The following is an 18,423-nucleotide window of genomic DNA, read 5'->3' as shown; positions in this document are numbered from 1 at the left end:
TATGCCCGGTGCCGGGAGCGGCCTCTCGACGTCGAGCGTCGACCGTAGCGGTGCCGAGAACTACGTCTCGACGTTGATCGGTGCCGACGATCATAGCGGTGTCGAGACGTAGAGCGGTGCCGCGAAGAAGATCTTGGCCGCGAGTACGACCGGTGCCGAGGCGATATTCGGTGCCGGGACTGCGAGCGGCGTGGGGACCTGCTTCGGGACCTGGATCGGTGCCGAGGTTCCAGCCCTTGCGATGGAGGGCGCATCAAGGCAGGTTTCCCCCTCGACTGAGGGGGCGCCGGGTCGGCTGGGGTATATATTCAGCGCCATGAAGGCGCCACTCTAGGGGGCTCCACAGCCGACCCGCCAGTGTTGCTAGGGTAGAAAATCTTCCGACGATCGTGCACGCGGCGCGCACACACCTAATGGAATGGATATGAGCAAGCACTCGAAGAAGAATAAGCATTTCTAGGTATCCTTGATAACTTTTCAGAAGTAACCTGTAGTTCCCATGAACTTCCCCGCTTAAGGTTATGAGGCAATGAATTAAATTGTGGAACCAAAGTCATTGGTTCTTGGAGGAGGTGTGATCATCCTGAACCAATAAAATTAAAAAGTGCATTTCTCAAATACATTATTTATCTAGTATGAATATAAAAATGCCTAAAAAGTGTTATATACGTGCTAGGTATTATTTTTATTATTAAAAGACTGAAGAGCTTCTGTATAATCAAGAAAAGTCACAACAACTGCCTCTAGAGTACGTTTCATGGATTCCTGCCTTGGCTGTGATAGAGACAATACTACAGTATATGTACTTCATTATATATGAAAATATTGTAGAAGAAATTTGATCTGAATGTAACATATCTCAACAATTGAAGGCAAAATCTTATGCATTTCAAGGTGGTATATATAACATTATACAGCTCTACTGATCACCTGAAGGATAAGTCTATTCATCTTCCTATCTGCTGCAGAGTATGATACATGCTGACACAGTGAATACACAGGAAGTTTATTATGCTTTTGTTTTTTATCTATGACTTGTTGGTTTTTAACAACAAAACATAAGGTGTATAAGCCATTTCTTCTCTCTCTCACACACACACACACACACACACACACACACACAAATTAGGTTTATTAAAGCAGCACTACTCACACGTAAATTCTAATAATGGTATAGGATGATTAATTTCAGCTGATTATATAAATTTGGACCTGATTTTCAGAAGTGTTAAGTTTCACACTGAGATCCCCCACTTACTTCAGTTGAAATTTGTTGGAGCAGCACTTTGGAAAATTTGCTCTGAAGCAGAAAGGTAGATGCAGAAAATGTCAAATATAGGCACATCTGATTTTAGCATAACCACCTTCCTTCTTGAAGCATGAACCAATTACTAATATAGTTTGCCTTCTTTGATGGACAGCTATTTTGTTACTTGTTACTCTTATAAGAAGAGTAATCATTTCAATACTTTAGGCAAACTTTGTTTTACCAGTATAGAAAAATAATTAATAAGAGGGTGATAATTCTGTTAAAGTTAAATTTTACATTCTGATTCATATGTCAGTTTGTAAGTATATAGTCTTTTTCTAATAGACGTACCTGAAAAGTTGCTATGAAAAACTGACATTTGCTTGGTAGAGAACCCACTACTGACAGATCTCTGTACTGAAGCCAAACATGGTAAGTTTATTTTACCTTGTATTACTTTTAAATAAGCTGAAATATTTGAGTATTTGAGTATGCCAAGTATTTTCATTTTTATCACAGCTAATCAGTTCCTACCCTTTAGGATTCAATCAGAAACCTTCCCATGTGTGTGAAAATACAGTTGGAAAATCTGACAGTTGACTGACTCTCTTCAAGTTATCTATTAAAACATCAAGGAAAGTTCATCAAGTTCTCACCTTTGTGGTATCATGTGCATCCAAAATGTTTTCTACGATTTCAGACAAATTCATGCCCAATTCCTTGACAAACGGATTAGAAAATACAGTGTTTAGTACCTTATCCCAGAGCTATCCATGTCGAGGGAAGGAAAAAGGAGTAAACATTCAACTTTCAGTGATTTTTATGAAGTATCTGGGTAGCTTAAAATTTGATGTCTTCATGTCAGCCATATTTTTATATCTAAATAGCTCTTTGTACCATAAGCAGCAGCAGAAATTACAGAGAATAATTTTACTTTTGTTAGAATCAGTATGGGGTAAATTACACAAGGGCAATTGCATAAATCCCTTTCCTCAATTCAGACATTTCAAGAGGATGTTTTAGTGACATCTGTCTCCAAATAACATTCATACTTTGAAACCTAAAATTGATTCCTATTTTTCAAAGGCTACTATAGAAAACAATAGGAGGTGACTTAAAACATGACTTACAGGTATCTTATCGGTACGGTTATCTTTCCAGACCTCTAAAAGTGCAACTACCATTTCTTTAAGTTCAGTGCGAGACAAAACTCCATCTCGGTCAACGTCAAAAACCTTAAAGCAAACTGAAGGGGGGGGGAAAACGATTATTTTTGCATGTTAAAGCTAACTGACAACTATGTTCTAATTAGGGCTACTGCACTTGATCACTTCATTGCAGGACAAAACCCTGCAAAGTCACAAGGATGTGACTTAACTGACAGTTTTGAAACTTCACAATATAATCTGGGGTTGCTTGGTTGTGGTAGTGGGGAAGAGGAGCTCTCTGCTCAACCTGAAATTCAGATATTCCCAATTCCTTAATATCTGATGTAACAGGGCATGGAACAAATACGTATTCAGAATCTGTAGTTTTCCAGCTTGATGGCAATTTTTAAGCTACATAGATGCCGTCATTTTTTCACCTACATAGGTACATCACAAAATTCAGGAAACTCATAAGGAGCCAGTTGATTGAGATTGACAGTAAGAGAAACTGGTTCATGCCAATGGCGTGGTTAAGAGTGGTTAAGCACTGGAAAAAATTGCCAAGGGAGGTTGTGGAATCTCCATCATTGGGGATTTTTAAAAGCAGGTTAGACCAATACCTGTCAGGGATGGTCTAGATCGGGGTCTCAAACACTTGGCGTGCAGGCCGTCCTAGCTCCCCTCACCCCCCACCCACCCAAGCACGCTGCCTCCTGACTCCTCCACCTACCTCCCAGCGCTTCCTGCTGCCAAACAGCTGTTTGGCAGCGCTTAGGACTTTCCAGGAGGAAGGGGAAGGAACGGTGACATGATGAACTCAGGGGAGGAGACGGAGAAGAGGCGGGGCCAGGGCGGGGATTTGGGGCAGGGGTTGGAATGGAGGTGGGGAAGGGTGGACATAGGCGGGGCCTCATGGAAGGGGTGGAGTGTGGGCGGGGCCAGGGGCAGAGGTGGGGCTTTTGTATCTTTGTATGAAAACGTGTCAGTGATGCGGCCCTCGGGCCAATGTACTAGTCCTCATGTGGCCCTCTTGGTGATTTGAGTTTGAGATCCCTGGTCTAGATAATACTTAGTCCTGCCTTGAGTGCAGGGGACTGGACTAGATGACCTCTCGAGGTCCCTTCCAGTTCTATGATTAGAATAGAAAATAAACTAGCATGAGCACAATTTACTGAAAATCTCATAGGAAGTCCAAATGTTTACATCTTCCATTTTTCTCTATATAATGGAATGCAGACTTTAGCACCATGTATGTGCTAATACAGTTTGTATATATGAATAGTTAGCAAAATTAAACTACCAAAATAACTTACTGAATACCAACTTTAAAAAAAAAAATTCTGAAGAGGTTTACAGCTGGAACGAAGTCAGAGTAACTCACAAGAATACACTGAATTAATAAATGTTAACCATGTTTAATAAAATAAAGCCTTCGTATTTAAACTTAATTCAAGATACAATTTCTAGGTTTTTTCCCTCCCTCTATCTCCTTCTCAAGTACAGATTTAAAAATATGTAAATTAAATAAAGTTGATTGACAAAAATTGATCAGATTTTTTAAAAATTAGAAGCTTAATGGGCAGTATTTTGGACACTCACATTTTTGCCTTTCTGCCAAGGGTCCCCTGCAACATGCCGACAGTCCACAGGAGATTTCCTTAAAGTCTATGTGATTGTCACGATTTTCATCAAAGGCATTAAACAAACCTACAAATCACAGAAGCATCATCACACACTGAATCTGATCAGACAAACTCAAACAATATTTAGCACTGACAATGCTTTACATCTTCAAAGCAAGGTACAAACATTAGTTACAGTAATTAATCCTCAACACCTGTGAGGCAGATAATTAAGCATTATTATGCCCATTTTATAGGATAGGAAAACCAAAAAAGCATGTTAAGTGACTTACCCATGGCTAAACAGAGCCAAGAATACAAAAACCTCAGGAATTCCTGGCCAACAGTCTCATTCTTAGACCATGCTCTCTTCCTAATGTTTAATAATTTACACAAGTCTTTCATGCGTTTGGGGAATAACTTTAGTTGCCAAGGCTGTCAGGGTAACTTTTTCAAAAGTACTGAAGGGCCAGATTTTTAAAGGGGTTTAGGCACTTCAAGATACAGATAGGCTCCTAGTGGGATTTTCAAAAATGCCTTGGTGCCTAACTCCCACTGATTTTCATTTCACGCGCAGGGCCAGGTAGGCAGGCAGAGCTTCAGAGTCTCAATGCGTGGATGAGACGATGGTGTAGAGAGGAGGGGTTTACATTCATTAGGAACGGGGAAACTTTTGGGATGGGGGGAGCCTATACAGGAAGGATGGGCTCCACCTAAACCAAAGTGGAACCAGACTGCTGGCACTAAACATTAAAAAAGTTGTAGAGCAGTTTTTAAACTAGGAGATGGGGGAAAGCAGACTGCTGCAGAGGAGCATGTGGCTCGGACAGAGACTTCTCTTAGGGAGAGTCTAATGATAGAGAATCTCCAGGGTATAGTCAGGAGCAGAGGATAGAAGAGGATAAAGTAGGGGCCAGATCAGATGATAAATATTCACATAAAAAAGAATCTGATACATCAGAAAAGGGCAGACAAATAAACTGTGACAAGTTTTTAAAGTGCTTGTACACAAATGCTAGAAGTCTAAATAATAAGATGGGTGAACTAGAGTGCCTTGTGATAAAGGAGGATATTGATATAATAGGCATCACAGAAACCTGGTGGACTGAGAGCAATCAATGGGACAATCATTCGAGGGTACAAAATATATCGGAAGGACAGAACAGGTCGTGCGGGGGGGTGGCACTATATGTGAAAGAAAATGTACAATCAAATAAAATAAAAATCTTAAGCAAATCCGCATGTTCCATAGAATCTCTATGGATAGAAATTTCATGCTCTAATAAGAATATAACATTAGGGATCTATTATCGACCACCTGACCAGGACGGTGATAGTGATGATGAAATGCTAAGGGAAATTAGAGAGGCTATCCAAATTAAGAACTCAATAATAGTGGGGGATTTCAATTATCCCCATATTGACTGGGAACATTTCACTTCAGGACGAAATGCAGAGATAAAATTTCTCGATACTTTAAATGACTGCTTCATGGAGCAGCTGGTACGGGAACCCACAAGGGGAGAGGCAACTATAGATTTAGTCCTGAGTGGAGCGCAGGAGCTGGTCCAAGAGGTAACTATAGCAGGACCGCTTGGAAATAGTGACCATAATACAATAGCGTTCAACATCCCTGTGGTGGGAAGACCATCTCAACAGCCCAACACTTTGGCATTTAATTTCAAAAGGGGGAACTATGCAAAAATGAGAGGGTTAGTTAAACAGAAATTAAAAGGTACAGTGACTAAAGTGAAATCCCTGCAAGCTGCATGGGCGTTTTTTAAAGACACCATAATAGAGGTCCAACTTCAATGTATACCCCAAATTAAGAAACACAGTAAAAGAACTAAAAAAGAGCCACCGTGGCTTAACAACCATGTAAAAGAAGCAGTGAGAGATAAAAAGACTTCCTTTAAAAAGTGGAAGTCAAATAGAAAGGAGCAGAACGCTGCCAAATTAAGTGCAAGAATGTAATAAGAAAAGCCAAAGAGGAGTTTGAAGAACGGCTAGCCAAAAACTCCAAAGGTAATAACAAAATGTTTTTTAAGTACATCAGAAGCAGGAAGCCTGCTCAACAACCAGTGGGGCCCCTTGATGATCGAGATACAAAAGGAGTGCTTAAAGACGATAAAGTCATTGCGGAGAAACTAAATGGATTCTTTGCTTCATTCTTCACGGCTGAGGATGTTAGGGAGATTCCCAAACCTGAGCTGGCTTTTGTAGGTGACAAATCTGAGGAACTGTCACAGATTGAAGTGTCACGAGAGGAGGTTTTGGAATTAACTGATAAACTTAACATTAACAAGTCACCGGGACCAGATGGCATTCACCCAAGAGTTCTGAAAGAACTCAAATGTGAAGTTGCGGAACTGTTAACTAAGGTTTGTAACCTGTCCTTTAAATCGGCTTCTGTACCCAATGACTGGAAGTTAGCTAATGTAACGCCAATATTTAAAAAGGGCTCTAGAGGTGATCCCGGCAATTAGAGACCGGTAAGTCTAACGTCTGTACCGGGCAAATTAGTCGAAACAATAGTTAAGAATAAAATTGTCCGACACATAGAAAAACAAATTGTTGAGCAATAGTCAACATGGTTTCTGTAAAGGGAAATCGTGTCTTACTAATCTATTATAATTCTTTGAAGGGGTCAAACATGTGGACAAGAGGGATCCAGTGGACATAGTGTACTTAGATTTCAGAAAGCCTTTGACAAGGTCCCTCACCAAAGGCTCTTATGTAAATTAAGCTGCCATGGGATAAAAGGGAAGGTCCTTTCATGGATTGAGAACTGGTTAAAAGACAGGGAACAAAGGGTAGGAATAAATGGTAAATTCTCAGAATGGAGAGGGGTAACTAGTAGTGTTCCCCAAGGGTCAGTCCTCGGACCGATCCTATTCAACTTATTCATAAATGATCTGGAGAAAGGGGTAAACAGTGAGGTGGCAAAGTTTGCAGATGATACTAAATTGCTAAAAATAGTCAAGTCCAAAGCAGACTGTGAAGAACTTCAAAAAGATCTCACAAAACTAAGTGATTGGGCAACAAAATGGCAAATGAAATTTAATGTGGATAAATGTAAAGTAATGCACATTGGAAAAAATAACCCCAACTATACATACAATATGATGGGGGCTAATTTAGCTACAACAAGTCAGGGAAAAGATCTTGGAGTCATCGTGGATAGTTCTCTGAAAATGTCCACGCAGTGTGCAGAGGCGGTCAAAAAAGCAAAGAGGATGTTAGGAATCATTAAAAAGGGGATAGAGAATAAGACTGAGAATATATTATTGCCCTTATATAAATCGATGGTTCGCTCTCATCTCGAATACTGCGTACAGATGTGGTCTCCTCATCTCAAAAAAGACATACTGATACTAGAAAAGGGCAACTAAAATGATTAAGGATTTGGAACGGGTCCCCTATGAGGGGAGATTAAAGAGGCTAGGACTCTTCAGCTTGGAAAAGAGGAGACTAAGGGGGGATATGATAGAGGTATATAAAATCATGAGTGATGTGGAGAAAGTGGATAAGGAAAAGTTATTTACTTATTCCCATAATACAAGAACTAGGGGTCATCAAATGAAATTAATAGGCAGCAGGTTTAAAACAAATAAAAGGAAGTTCTTCTTCACGCAGCGCACAGTCAACTTGTGGAACTCCTTACCTGAGAAGGTTGTGAAGGCTAGGACTATAACAGAGTTTAAAAGAGAACTGGATAAATTCATGGTGGTTAAGTCCATTAATGGCTATTAGCCAGGACAGGTAAGGAATGGTGTCCCTAGCCTCTGTCTGTCAGAGGACGGAGATGGATGGCAGGAGAGAGATCACTTGATCATTGCCTGTTAGATTCACTCCCTCTGGGGCACCTGGCATTGGCCACTGTCGGTAGACAGGATACTGGGCTAGATGGACCTTTGGTCTGACCCGGTACGGCCTTTCTTATGTTCTTATGTTCATTTGAATTAGGTGCACGCAGGTGCTTTGGAAAATCCCACTATGCACCTATCTGCATTTTCATGCACCTCAATACCTTTGCAAATCTGGCTCTGCGTGATTTAGGATTATCAATGGGACTTGGGCACTTAAATCCTTAGACACTTTTAAAAATTCTTCTCTCAATAAAATCTTTAGCCTCAATGATTGAAGTGTACCATTCACAAAATAGATACAGCAGGTACAATAGCAGCTCAGGCTTCTCCACATCAGTCCTAACTAACATGCCCTACCTGGGATACACACCACTTCTAGGAGAGAAGGGAAAGTTGAGTTGCCATGGTTCATTTAGGGGGCACATTCTAACATGGTTTCAATTGTTTTTTTGCTTTGTTGGGGACTTACAATAATATAATACAGCTGCGATGCGCCGCCCCTATATTTAGCCCCTAACGACATTGCCAACAACATTGCCAAATAGTGACAATTGTGGTAGTTTTTGTGATATGGACACCAGTTCATAAAGAAGTGGAATGAGACCTGACTTATTCACATGGAGCACCCAACAGCTATTAGATGGTTACAACCTTCAGTCACTACCAACCTGGCTAGGACTTGGAAGGGCCAACCTAGTTATGAATGGCTCTGTATCCCATTACCAAGCTTCTGAGCCAACTAGTCGCTTTCACCCTCTTTATCTTGAGCTGTTATAAAGAAAGGTCTCTTTAATTGACTGTAGGACAACATTTTAACTGAGCACACTGAACATCCATTTTACAAATTAAACTACTTGGCATTTTTAAAAAATCATTTCCATACTCTTGGCTAAAGACACAGTGGAATAATTTCTCACATTAGAGAATTTCAGTAATGACAAAGAAATTTCAAGGAATCAAAGTAACGTACACAACACAGATCAGAACGTTTGCTAGCTTTCCTGATAGTTCAGGAAACTATGCGCCCCAGAGGAACTACTTTCTCTTGTCAACAAGCAGGCATTCACAACTGCTTTCTATCTTTTTTTTTTTTTTTTTTTTTTTTTTTTTAAGTATTTGGAACTGAGAGAAAAAAATCTTCTCTCAATATAAGCTTCAAAAAATGAATGAAAAATGTGTTCTTCTGAACACTAAGAAAGCAATATTGCATCTGTAGGAGGGCTTGGCTTTTTGGAGTTCTACAAATAAGCACTTTTGAGATTAAATTAGAGTAGAGTACCGTAAGCCTCACACCAATACAACTTCATAGAATGAATATTTTTATCAATGTCCCATACCTTCACTCAGAGATGGATGAATGGGAGGGGAAACTAAAGGGCCAAATGTCTCTAAATCAAAACGTCCAGTTCTTGACTGAGCCTTCAAAAGCCAATATCGTTTTTCAAGATCAATGATGTCTGATTCTTCCACTGTATATCCAAAAAAAAAAAAAAAAAAAGTAAATCTCTGACAAGCAGAACAAGGTCTTTAAAACAAATACTTAATTTATATCAATACAAAGAAAATGCATACTGAAGATTGTTTAGATACTTATAAAGAAACTACTAGAATTATAACAAGCAACAGAGAGTCCTGTGGCACCTTTAAGACTAACAGATATATTGGAGCATAAGCTTTCGTGGGTGAATGCCCACTTTGTCGGATGCAAGACGAAGTGGGCATTCACCCACGAAAGCTTATGCTCCAATATATCTGTTAGTCTTAAAGGTGCCACAGGACTCTCTGTTGCTTGTTACAGATCCAGACTAACACGGCTACCCCTCTGATACTAGAATTATAACATTCACTTATGAATACATAGAAAAGTTGTTTAAAAATCCTATTTTGTTTGTCTGCAAATGTAGGAATATTTTGGACAGAAACTTTTGCAACTCATACAGGTAGTTAAAAAACAGCACAATGAAAACAGATTATTTCTTTAAAAAGAGAAACAATGAATAATTTTATGCCTGTTTCCTGCACCTACAAGTTCATAGTAACAATGGAGAAACAAGCTAAATTTAGAGTTTCCTCACTTACAGAATTACTGCACATCACCACAGTTACTCCAGAGAGTAAAATCAATTACATTGTGATCTGTCTTGATATCACACGCTCAAAGGCACCACAGAAGTGAACTTCTGCCAGCTGCTGAGTCTGCTGAAGTCTCTTGTTCTATTTGATAACCTTACCCCCCCCACACACACACAGATGTCTAATTGCACAGAGAGCCTATTTTCTCCACGCTGGTCCTTAACAGGACATCGCACATTTGAATACTGAAATCAGGATGTAAAATGAGCATTTATACACAAAGTATAATGAACATCCAAGTACAGGACTTGGCTACTTTGAGGCACTCATGTTGGAAAATTGTACATTAAAGCTAGAACAAATTCCTATACCGAATACTGTGAAATTAAAACTAACAGTTAATACAACTATAACTTAAACTTACATTTAGACATTGCTATCTTTCTACATTTAATATTTATTTAAAACTATAAAATCGTGTGCCTTTACTTCTGTTTCTTATTTATTGTTATTACAAAAGCACCTGGAGACACAATGAGTAGTGGGGCCCCACTGCCCAAATTCAAATTCCAACTCTTCAGGGCAAGGATTATACTAATTTGAAGACAGGATGTAGTCATGAAAATAACAAGGAATGGGAAAGAGGTGAAGGAGAAAACAGCCACAAGAATGTGCATTAACATAGGCCAGTGACATGCACAACTAGATAGTTTCTACTCTTTTTTTTTTTTTAATTTTAAGATAACTGTCAGATGATTGAGATAAATATGCAAAGTCCCTACTAATCAATTAAATTTTAAAATAGCCAATGGGAAGAGTAAAAGGTTTCCACAAGAAAGCAAGAGTAAAACTCCACATGCAAACAGCAGCCTCTAGAAAACTGAAGTCTTAGATAAATTTCTGTGCTTGAAGAAATAACCTGTTCAAGAAATATTTTCCCCAAAGCATTTTACCCATGTGGTATAAGGATGCGTGTCAACAGTGCTTTAGGTTGGTGTGAATTAAGTATTTCTCAAATATCTATTTAATAACAAAGCTGCCTATATTAAGAAACACCACATGTGATCTCATTCCCAGATGGTTCTAAGCCCTTAAAACCATGCCAGCTTTCTAATAGGATTTAACTTCAGCTATTTGGCCTGGTTAGACTATAGAAACAAAACAATGTCACAAGGACTGAAAAAGGAAGAAAAACAAAAGGAGGCAGTTTTAACATTTCACCTTTGCCTCAACTCCTGGTTTTAGTGGATCAATATAGGCTAATAAGTATTCCAGACATAAGAATCTGGTCGGCCTTAATGGCAAAAAGTTAATAGAAGGGAGCACTTCCCCACGCCAACACTGGATTTTGACGGGCAACTTACACTGCCCTATGAATGCAATCACCAGCTGCTTTTTGGTTTACCATAAGCAGCATATAGATTTTGGGAAAATAGTGGAATAAACTTGCAAACTTTAAAAATAGTTATGGATCACCGCTCAAGATTGAAGTTGCTAGTTTGTATTTCTTGAACACCACTCATTGGTGCTTTTCATTACACTGAAAAGAGGTGAAGGACACAAGAAAAATGGAGTTGTATTGAATTTACTCTGCCCAGTTCAGTTCACAAGAGTAACAATCACATAAAATGTGTTCACGTTAATTTTAAACAGCCCAGCAGGCATATCATGTAATGTAGAGCAAACTACTCAAAGCTACCTTCAACACTGCACATTTGTAGAAATTATTAAAAAAAGATTACACTTGAAGCACAGAGTTTGGACTCCTGTCTTTTTTGGGTATCCTTCAACAAAATATTTAAAGAAATTAACGAGAAAAATGTGCACAATGAAACTATTTTGTTGTCTCCACTGCACGTTCAAGAGAACCATAATATTCCAATCAGAGCAGTTAGAATGATCAGTGCAGGAACCCATTACAATGGCGATGAAAACAGCTATTATATTAGCATTGTCATTACCCACAATAAATACTGCATTGATGCATCCACTAACAACCAGTCTAGTTATTCACTGTCCAAGGAGAGTGACATGTAAAAAGCAAAACTGCAGCATAAATCCTGTAAATGATTTTTAAAATTCTTTCACAGTTTTCATAGTCTAGAGTGTAGCAATAACAAACGTAAGGATTTGTTTTTAAACGGGCCTTTATCCTGGACTGCTCTACTTTACAGCAACTTCCCACAGCTGCCTCCAGGCCACTCTGTGACCTGCTGCGTACTTTTATGTCTCAGGAAATTCCTTGCAGGGCGAGAAGAAATTTTCCCGGGGTTCTGACCCCACTCCAGAATCAGGACCATGCTTTTTAGCCTTAAAGAAGCTGTAAAGATATCATTGCATACTCACCAGGCTGAGGCCTAGGTTTTTAAAAAGGTAAAATTTAAAAGCAGAAAAATAGGTGTTAAGCTCACAATTCTGATACTTAAAAGAAAAAAAATTGTTCAAAAATATGCAATTGCAATGTTATCTATGAACAACATGGAACGGCTCTATATACACTGAGAAATGTAGTAAATATCTTTAGAACTGGATGTTACTTACCAGCTTTTGAATTTTTGACTATTAAGAATGACAAATTACATTTAGAAACTGAAAATATTCATGTTATTCCTTTGAGTTCACAAATAGAATAAACTAGACAAAGGACATTCATTGCTGTAATTTATAGGAACAGAGATTTGGCCACCATATACTGAAAACGTGCACGTAAAATAAACTTGGTAAAAGGACACATGGAGAGTGCTAACAATTATGCTAAAAAAAAACGGTTGCTAATCTTTCATAATTGTTTTTCTTTGAGACGTGTTGCTCATGTCCATTCCATGTTAGGTGTGTGCGCAGCGTATGCAGTTGCTGGAGATTTTTCCCCTGAATGGTATTCGTTGGGCCAGCTCTCGAGCCTTCTGGAGTTGTGCACCTACATGCCGGTACAGAGAGCGCACCCTGCCCTACACCTTCTCAGTTCCTTCTTGCTGGTAACTCCAACAGAGGGATAGGGAGGGTGGGGCATGGAATGGACATGAGCAACACACCTCAAAGAACAACAATTATGAAAAGTTAGTAACTGTTTTTTCTTCTTCTAGTGCTTGCTCAGGTCCATTCTATACTAGGTGACTCACAAGCAGGACCCCTGAAAGTGGGCTCAGAGCTCATGGACATGCTGACTGCAACACTGCTCTCCCAAAACTGGCATCGTCATGGGCAACACTGTTGGGTGACAGCGTAAGGGGAAGCGAAGGTCTGAACCGATGACCAGATTGCAGCTCTGCAGATGTCCTGGATTGGTACCTGCCCGAGGAATGCTGCTGACGAAGCCTGATCTCTTGTGTAAAGAGCAGTTATGATGGCCGGAGGCAGAACCTTCGCCTGCTCATAGCAAGCATGGATACAGGTGGCTATCCAGAATGAGATTCTTGGGGATTCTCTCATTCTTTCCACTACTGCTACAAAGAGTTGCGTGACCTTGTGGAAGGACTTGGTTCTCTCAAGGGGAGGGCCCGTCAAACATCCAACGTATGAAGCCGATGTTTCTCAATGGTCTTGTGAGGTTTTAGAAAGACAGGCAGAAAAATGTTGTGGAATTCCGACAGCACCTTTGGTAGGAAGGCCAGATGAGGGCATAGCTGGACCTTGTCACCGTACAAGAACACTGTATAAGGGGATTCTGATGTCAGGGCTTTGATCTCGGAGACCCTCCTGGCCAATGTGATCGCCACCAGGAAGGCGACCTTCCAAGAGAGAAGCAGTAGAGACCACGATGCTAACGGCTCGAAGGGAGGCCCCGTGAGCCTCGACAGAGCCAGGTTTAAGTCCCATAGGGGGGACTGGTTCATGAACCTGAGGTTAGAGTCTTTCCAGCCCATTGAGAAACCTGACCATCATCTCGTGGGAGAACACTGATCTGCCCTGCACTGGAGAGTGGGAAGGCTGAGATAGCTGCCAAGTGAACCTTAACAGATGAGAGACCCTGATGCTTTATGTGGAGCAGATAGCCTGCAGAGAAGATCAGGAATGAGAGATATTCCATTTGGAGGCCAAACAAGCGAAACGCTTCCACTTGGACAGGTAGGTAGCCCTAGTGGAAGGCTTTCTACACCTAGCAAGACCTGCTGAACTTGATCCGAACAGGCCTGCTCTTCAGGGTTCAGTCACGCAGCAACTATGCAACCAGGTGCAGAGAGGCAAGATTTGGGTGAAATAAAGTCCAGGCAGAGTGGGAGCACAAGTGGAGCTGCCACTGTGAAGTCCAGAAGCATGCCGAACCCATGTTGGCATGGACATGCAAGAGCTATCAGGATAACCTTCGCCTTGTCCCGTTTGATTTTTTAGGAGGGCCTTGTGAACCAAGGGGATCAGTGGGAAGGTATATAGTAGGTGGTCTGCCCACAGAGCAGGAAGGCATCAGAGAGGGAGCCCAGGCTGTGCCTACGCAGCGAACAGAACTCATTACATTTCCTGTTCTGTCTGGTGTCAAACAGGTCCACCTGGGGAGGCCCCCATCTCTGGAAAATGACACTGACGACCTCTGGATGAAGAGACCACTCGTGGTGAGGGAAAGGATCTGCTGAGGCAATCCCCCAGGGTGTTTCAGGCTCCCGGGAGGCTACTCAAGGTAAATGGCATTTTTCACACACAAGTTTCATAGCTGATGGGCCTCCTGGCACAGAGCTGAAGATCAAGTCGCTCCCTACTTGTTGATATAAAACACTGATGCAAGACACCTGAGGACTGCACCACTTTGCCTGAGATTTGGGGAAGGAACACCTGGTAAGTCAAGTGTACCACCCTAAGTTCCCTGATGCTTATACGCAGGGAGAGTTCTTCCTGGGACCAGATGCCATGAGCCCTGAGACGTCGGGGTGGGGAGCTCACTTTAGCAATGTCTGAGACTAGGGTTACCAATGGTTGAAGGGCCCAAAGGTTACCCCTTCCATTATGGATCTCGGGTCTCTCCACCAGGTCAACAAATCATGGACTGGAGGCGGGGTAATGAGTATTGAGTCCAGGTAGCGTCAGGGAGCAGACTGACACCAGTCACATCTGTATGGGTCTGAGGCATGGCCTTGCATACTGCACCACGTAGGTAGATGCTGCCTTGTGATCCAATAGTTTGAGGCAGACCCGAGCAGTCATTATTGGATAGATGGTGACCTTGGAAAATCAGCTCTGACATAGCTTGGAAATGGGCTTCCAGTAGGAAGGCTTTGGCCTGGGTCGAATTGAGCACTTCCCTGATTAACTCTATTCTCTGAACCAGGACCAGGGTTGACTTCCGCTCGTTTATCAACAGATCCAGTGCCTGGAAAGCAGCCCGTACTGTCCTGATGCTGTGCTGCACCTGGGATTGTTTTCCCATCACTCTGGTAGTAAAAAGCAACAGAGGGTCCTGTGGCACCTTAGAGACTAACAGAAGTACTGGGAGCATAAGCTTTCGTGGGTAAGAACCTCACTTCTTAAGATGCATCTGAAGAAGTGAGGTTCTTACCCACGAAAGCTTATGCTCCCAGTACTTCTGTTAGTCTCTAAGGTGCCACAGGACCCTCTGTTGCTTTTTACAGATTCAGACTAACACGGCTACCCCTCTGGTAGTAAAGTGCACTAAGGACCCTATCCCTCAAGATATGGGAATTGAGGGTACGCCACAGCTGGCAGAGTAAAGAAAGACAGATGCGTAGAACAGGAAAGCCCAACAGGCAACTCTTCCATTTTTAGAATTCAGCTGTTCATGCATGCAAGGCAGACCAATTTCTACTGACCACCTTATCCTCCACAAGCAACATATACCATTGTGCTACCTCCCATTTCCTTTCCCTAAAATTCATGTCCGTTATGAGTCTGTGTCCCCTTCCTAAGTACCTCCCTATTGTATACAGTCAGAACTGACATTCTACCAAGTTAATTTTTTTTAATTGTAAAAATATCTTAGGGTTTATAGAAATTAAATACAATATTTAGGTGATTCCGTAACAACCTACCTCAACTAAAAAAAAAAAAAAAAAGCACCAAATTTCATCTTTAGAACTTTGGCTTCAAAATACACAATTCCAATAAGGTAGAATAAATGAGTTACTTGACAAAGTTAAAAATTTTAATTCCAAAACTACAGGCTATCACCTCATAAACTAGAGATGTGGTTCATTAGGGTGAGCAGCCAAAGATGAACATAAGTTTGAAATTTAATGTTGTTCAATTCAGACAATCATAAGAGAGTCAGCTTCCAATATAGAAAATGGGAAATGCATATTTATATTCCACTGCAGTCCATGAAATGTATCCAGAGAAGTAAAAACAGTGGACAACCTGGAATAAGAGGATTTGTCTCAAACAAAAACAAAAATCCTTGTGGGTGTCAAACCACAAAATTACAAAAGATGACAGTGTTTTGACAGAAGAGACCCACAATTCATTTGCTTAAAGCAGTCACGCCGAAGATTAGTTTAAAAGCAAATACCTTCATTTAATGTAGGTTTATCCTTTCCCTTTAAAAACATGAATAAAAAATTTGTGTTGCACAAAAATTGAGCTCTCTGGAAAGAGCAAGATCACACCCAAACCTCTCAGATTGTTTCCAGAGCGCATTGTGAAAGCATTTTGCATCCTGGGTATGCGCATGCAAAATGGTTGCACTTAGTGCCTAGAAGAAAAACAGGATGTTCTGCATGCCTGCTGTATGGCAACAACCTAAATGTCCTTCCAGCTCAGAGGTGTTTCATAGTAGAGTGGGTTTCTCTCTTCCAGGATGAGAGATTTAGGTGTGCCTGTAAGTACAAGTTATTTTCCCTGTAATTTGCCAGTGAAAATTCTAGGCACGCGTCCTTGCCTTTATCCTCCGTATCACCTGAGTATATACACAACATACAAAAGAAGGTGATTCTAGTTATGAATCAAGAGGCAAAAAAATAGGTAAACTACATGTTTTCAAACTATTATAGCTGCAAGTAGTCTCCTGAGTTTCCCTAGAATACTCAACTGTGATAGAACAAAGAATTAAGATCTGGGACATTCTAAAGAATGACATTATTGGATTGTCAGGCAGCTAACTCACCAAGATACAGGTCTAAGATTATTAGAGATCAAAACAGACAGGGGAGCATCTGTCAGGAGGAGAGAAGACACAGCTGAGGGAAGGTGTATTCTTCTTACAGGTTTAAATGTGCTGGTGTATTGAGAAGAGGTCTCGGAAGGAGCAGAGTATTAAATTTTTCTACGTTTCTTGTAGCTTCAAAAACCAAAAGTAAATGTTCGAGAGAAGAACAGGTTAGAAGAAATGGGCTACCCTGTGTGAGAGAGTTAAAAAATAAAAATAAATAAAATAAATAAAATAAATAAATAAAAATTAAAAAAAAGTTTTGAGCAAGTGTAGAAAATTGAAGAGTAACATCAATTTCTCTGTATCGGGGATAGCTGTGTTAGTCTGTATCCACAAAAACAACACGGAGTCCGGTGGCAACTTAAAGATTAACAGATTTATTTGGGCATAAGCTTTCGTGGGTAAAAAAACCTCACTTCTCTGATTATTTAGATAATGAAAAAGACAAGTTTATGCTTTCTATGAACATTTTTCTGCATGTATGTTGTCCCTAGTTTTCTTTGATTGCTAGAAGTCATGCAAACACTATTTACTTAAGGAGCTAAAAACAGCATATAGATTAGTTCCTTTTCTTTTAACCTACCCTTATTTAGAAATAAGGAACTATATAAGTATAACAAGCCGGCCAGTTTTGATGCATGATCTAATGGGTGGCTGGTAACACTTGACAATTACATAAGAAAGGATCAGGAAGTTAACACAATGTCTAAACATCTACTGTCTAAGAAGAGTAGGTAGTGGCAACATAAAAGTGCTTATTGAGGCATCTGCAACACTTATGTTTAATTAAGGACTATTGGGTAAATTGACTGATAAGATACAAAAATAAAGGAAACTTAAAATGGCTTGTGTTTCATTTAAAAAAACAAACAAACATGTTTAGCATACTTGGTTTCTTCAAAGTTATCTTAATTGCTTGTGCCAATTTAACCTTGGAAAAGAATGATTACCAACTAATGTTTTATCTGCATTTTTGTCAAGCAGTGCTTTGATCAGCAAGGTCACTGAAAAGATTGTTTTCAAACTGTCATCTTTAAAAAGATTACTAATAAAATGAATATGAAATCTGCTACACAGGTAACACCAGCCAGACAAGTCCAAGTACACACATTATATATTTTAGAAACCAAAAATAAAACAAAGTAGAACATTCTTCATTTACAAAATAATCATGCTTTGTAGAATTCTCCATCAATTTCACTTATATAAAATTGAAGGATTATTGATTACAATACATGTGGACATGTAGTCTGAGAGGGTTAGTGATTAGACTGTCCAAAATTCTTCAATAAACTTCTGTGCATATAACCTTATAAATCCAACTGCAATGCACAGGATATATTCCTTCTTATATTTTTTACTTTATGTTGTA

At 40.1% G+C, this 18,423-nt stretch overlaps 1 protein-coding gene across 5 annotated transcripts in view; it reads right to left on the bottom strand.

Annotated features, from left to right (window-relative positions):
- The window catches only part of USP32 (ubiquitin specific peptidase 32), a 119,942-nt gene that overhangs the window by 57,896 nt on the left and 43,623 nt on the right, over positions 1–18,423 (bottom strand). For all 5 annotated transcript variants that reach the window (XM_034752196.1, XM_034752197.1, XM_034752199.1 and 2 more), the window contains 4 exons: positions 9,226–9,357; positions 3,997–4,104; positions 2,380–2,495; positions 1,906–1,968 (listed from right to left, as the gene is read on the bottom strand). In XM_034752196.1, the coding sequence (XP_034608087.1) occupies positions 1,906–1,968; positions 2,380–2,495; positions 3,997–4,104; positions 9,226–9,357 (419 nt within the window). The remainder of the gene's footprint in view (positions 1–1,905; positions 1,969–2,379; positions 2,496–3,996; positions 4,105–9,225; positions 9,358–18,423) is intronic.

Source organism: Trachemys scripta, chromosome 18 (assembly GCF_013100865.1).
Source record: "Trachemys scripta elegans isolate TJP31775 chromosome 18, CAS_Tse_1.0, whole genome shotgun sequence".
Lineage (NCBI taxonomy): Eukaryota > Metazoa > Chordata > Testudines > Emydidae > Trachemys > Trachemys scripta.
Note: the sequence above shows the minus strand (reverse complement) of the source record. Positions and strands in the feature narration are given on the sequence as shown.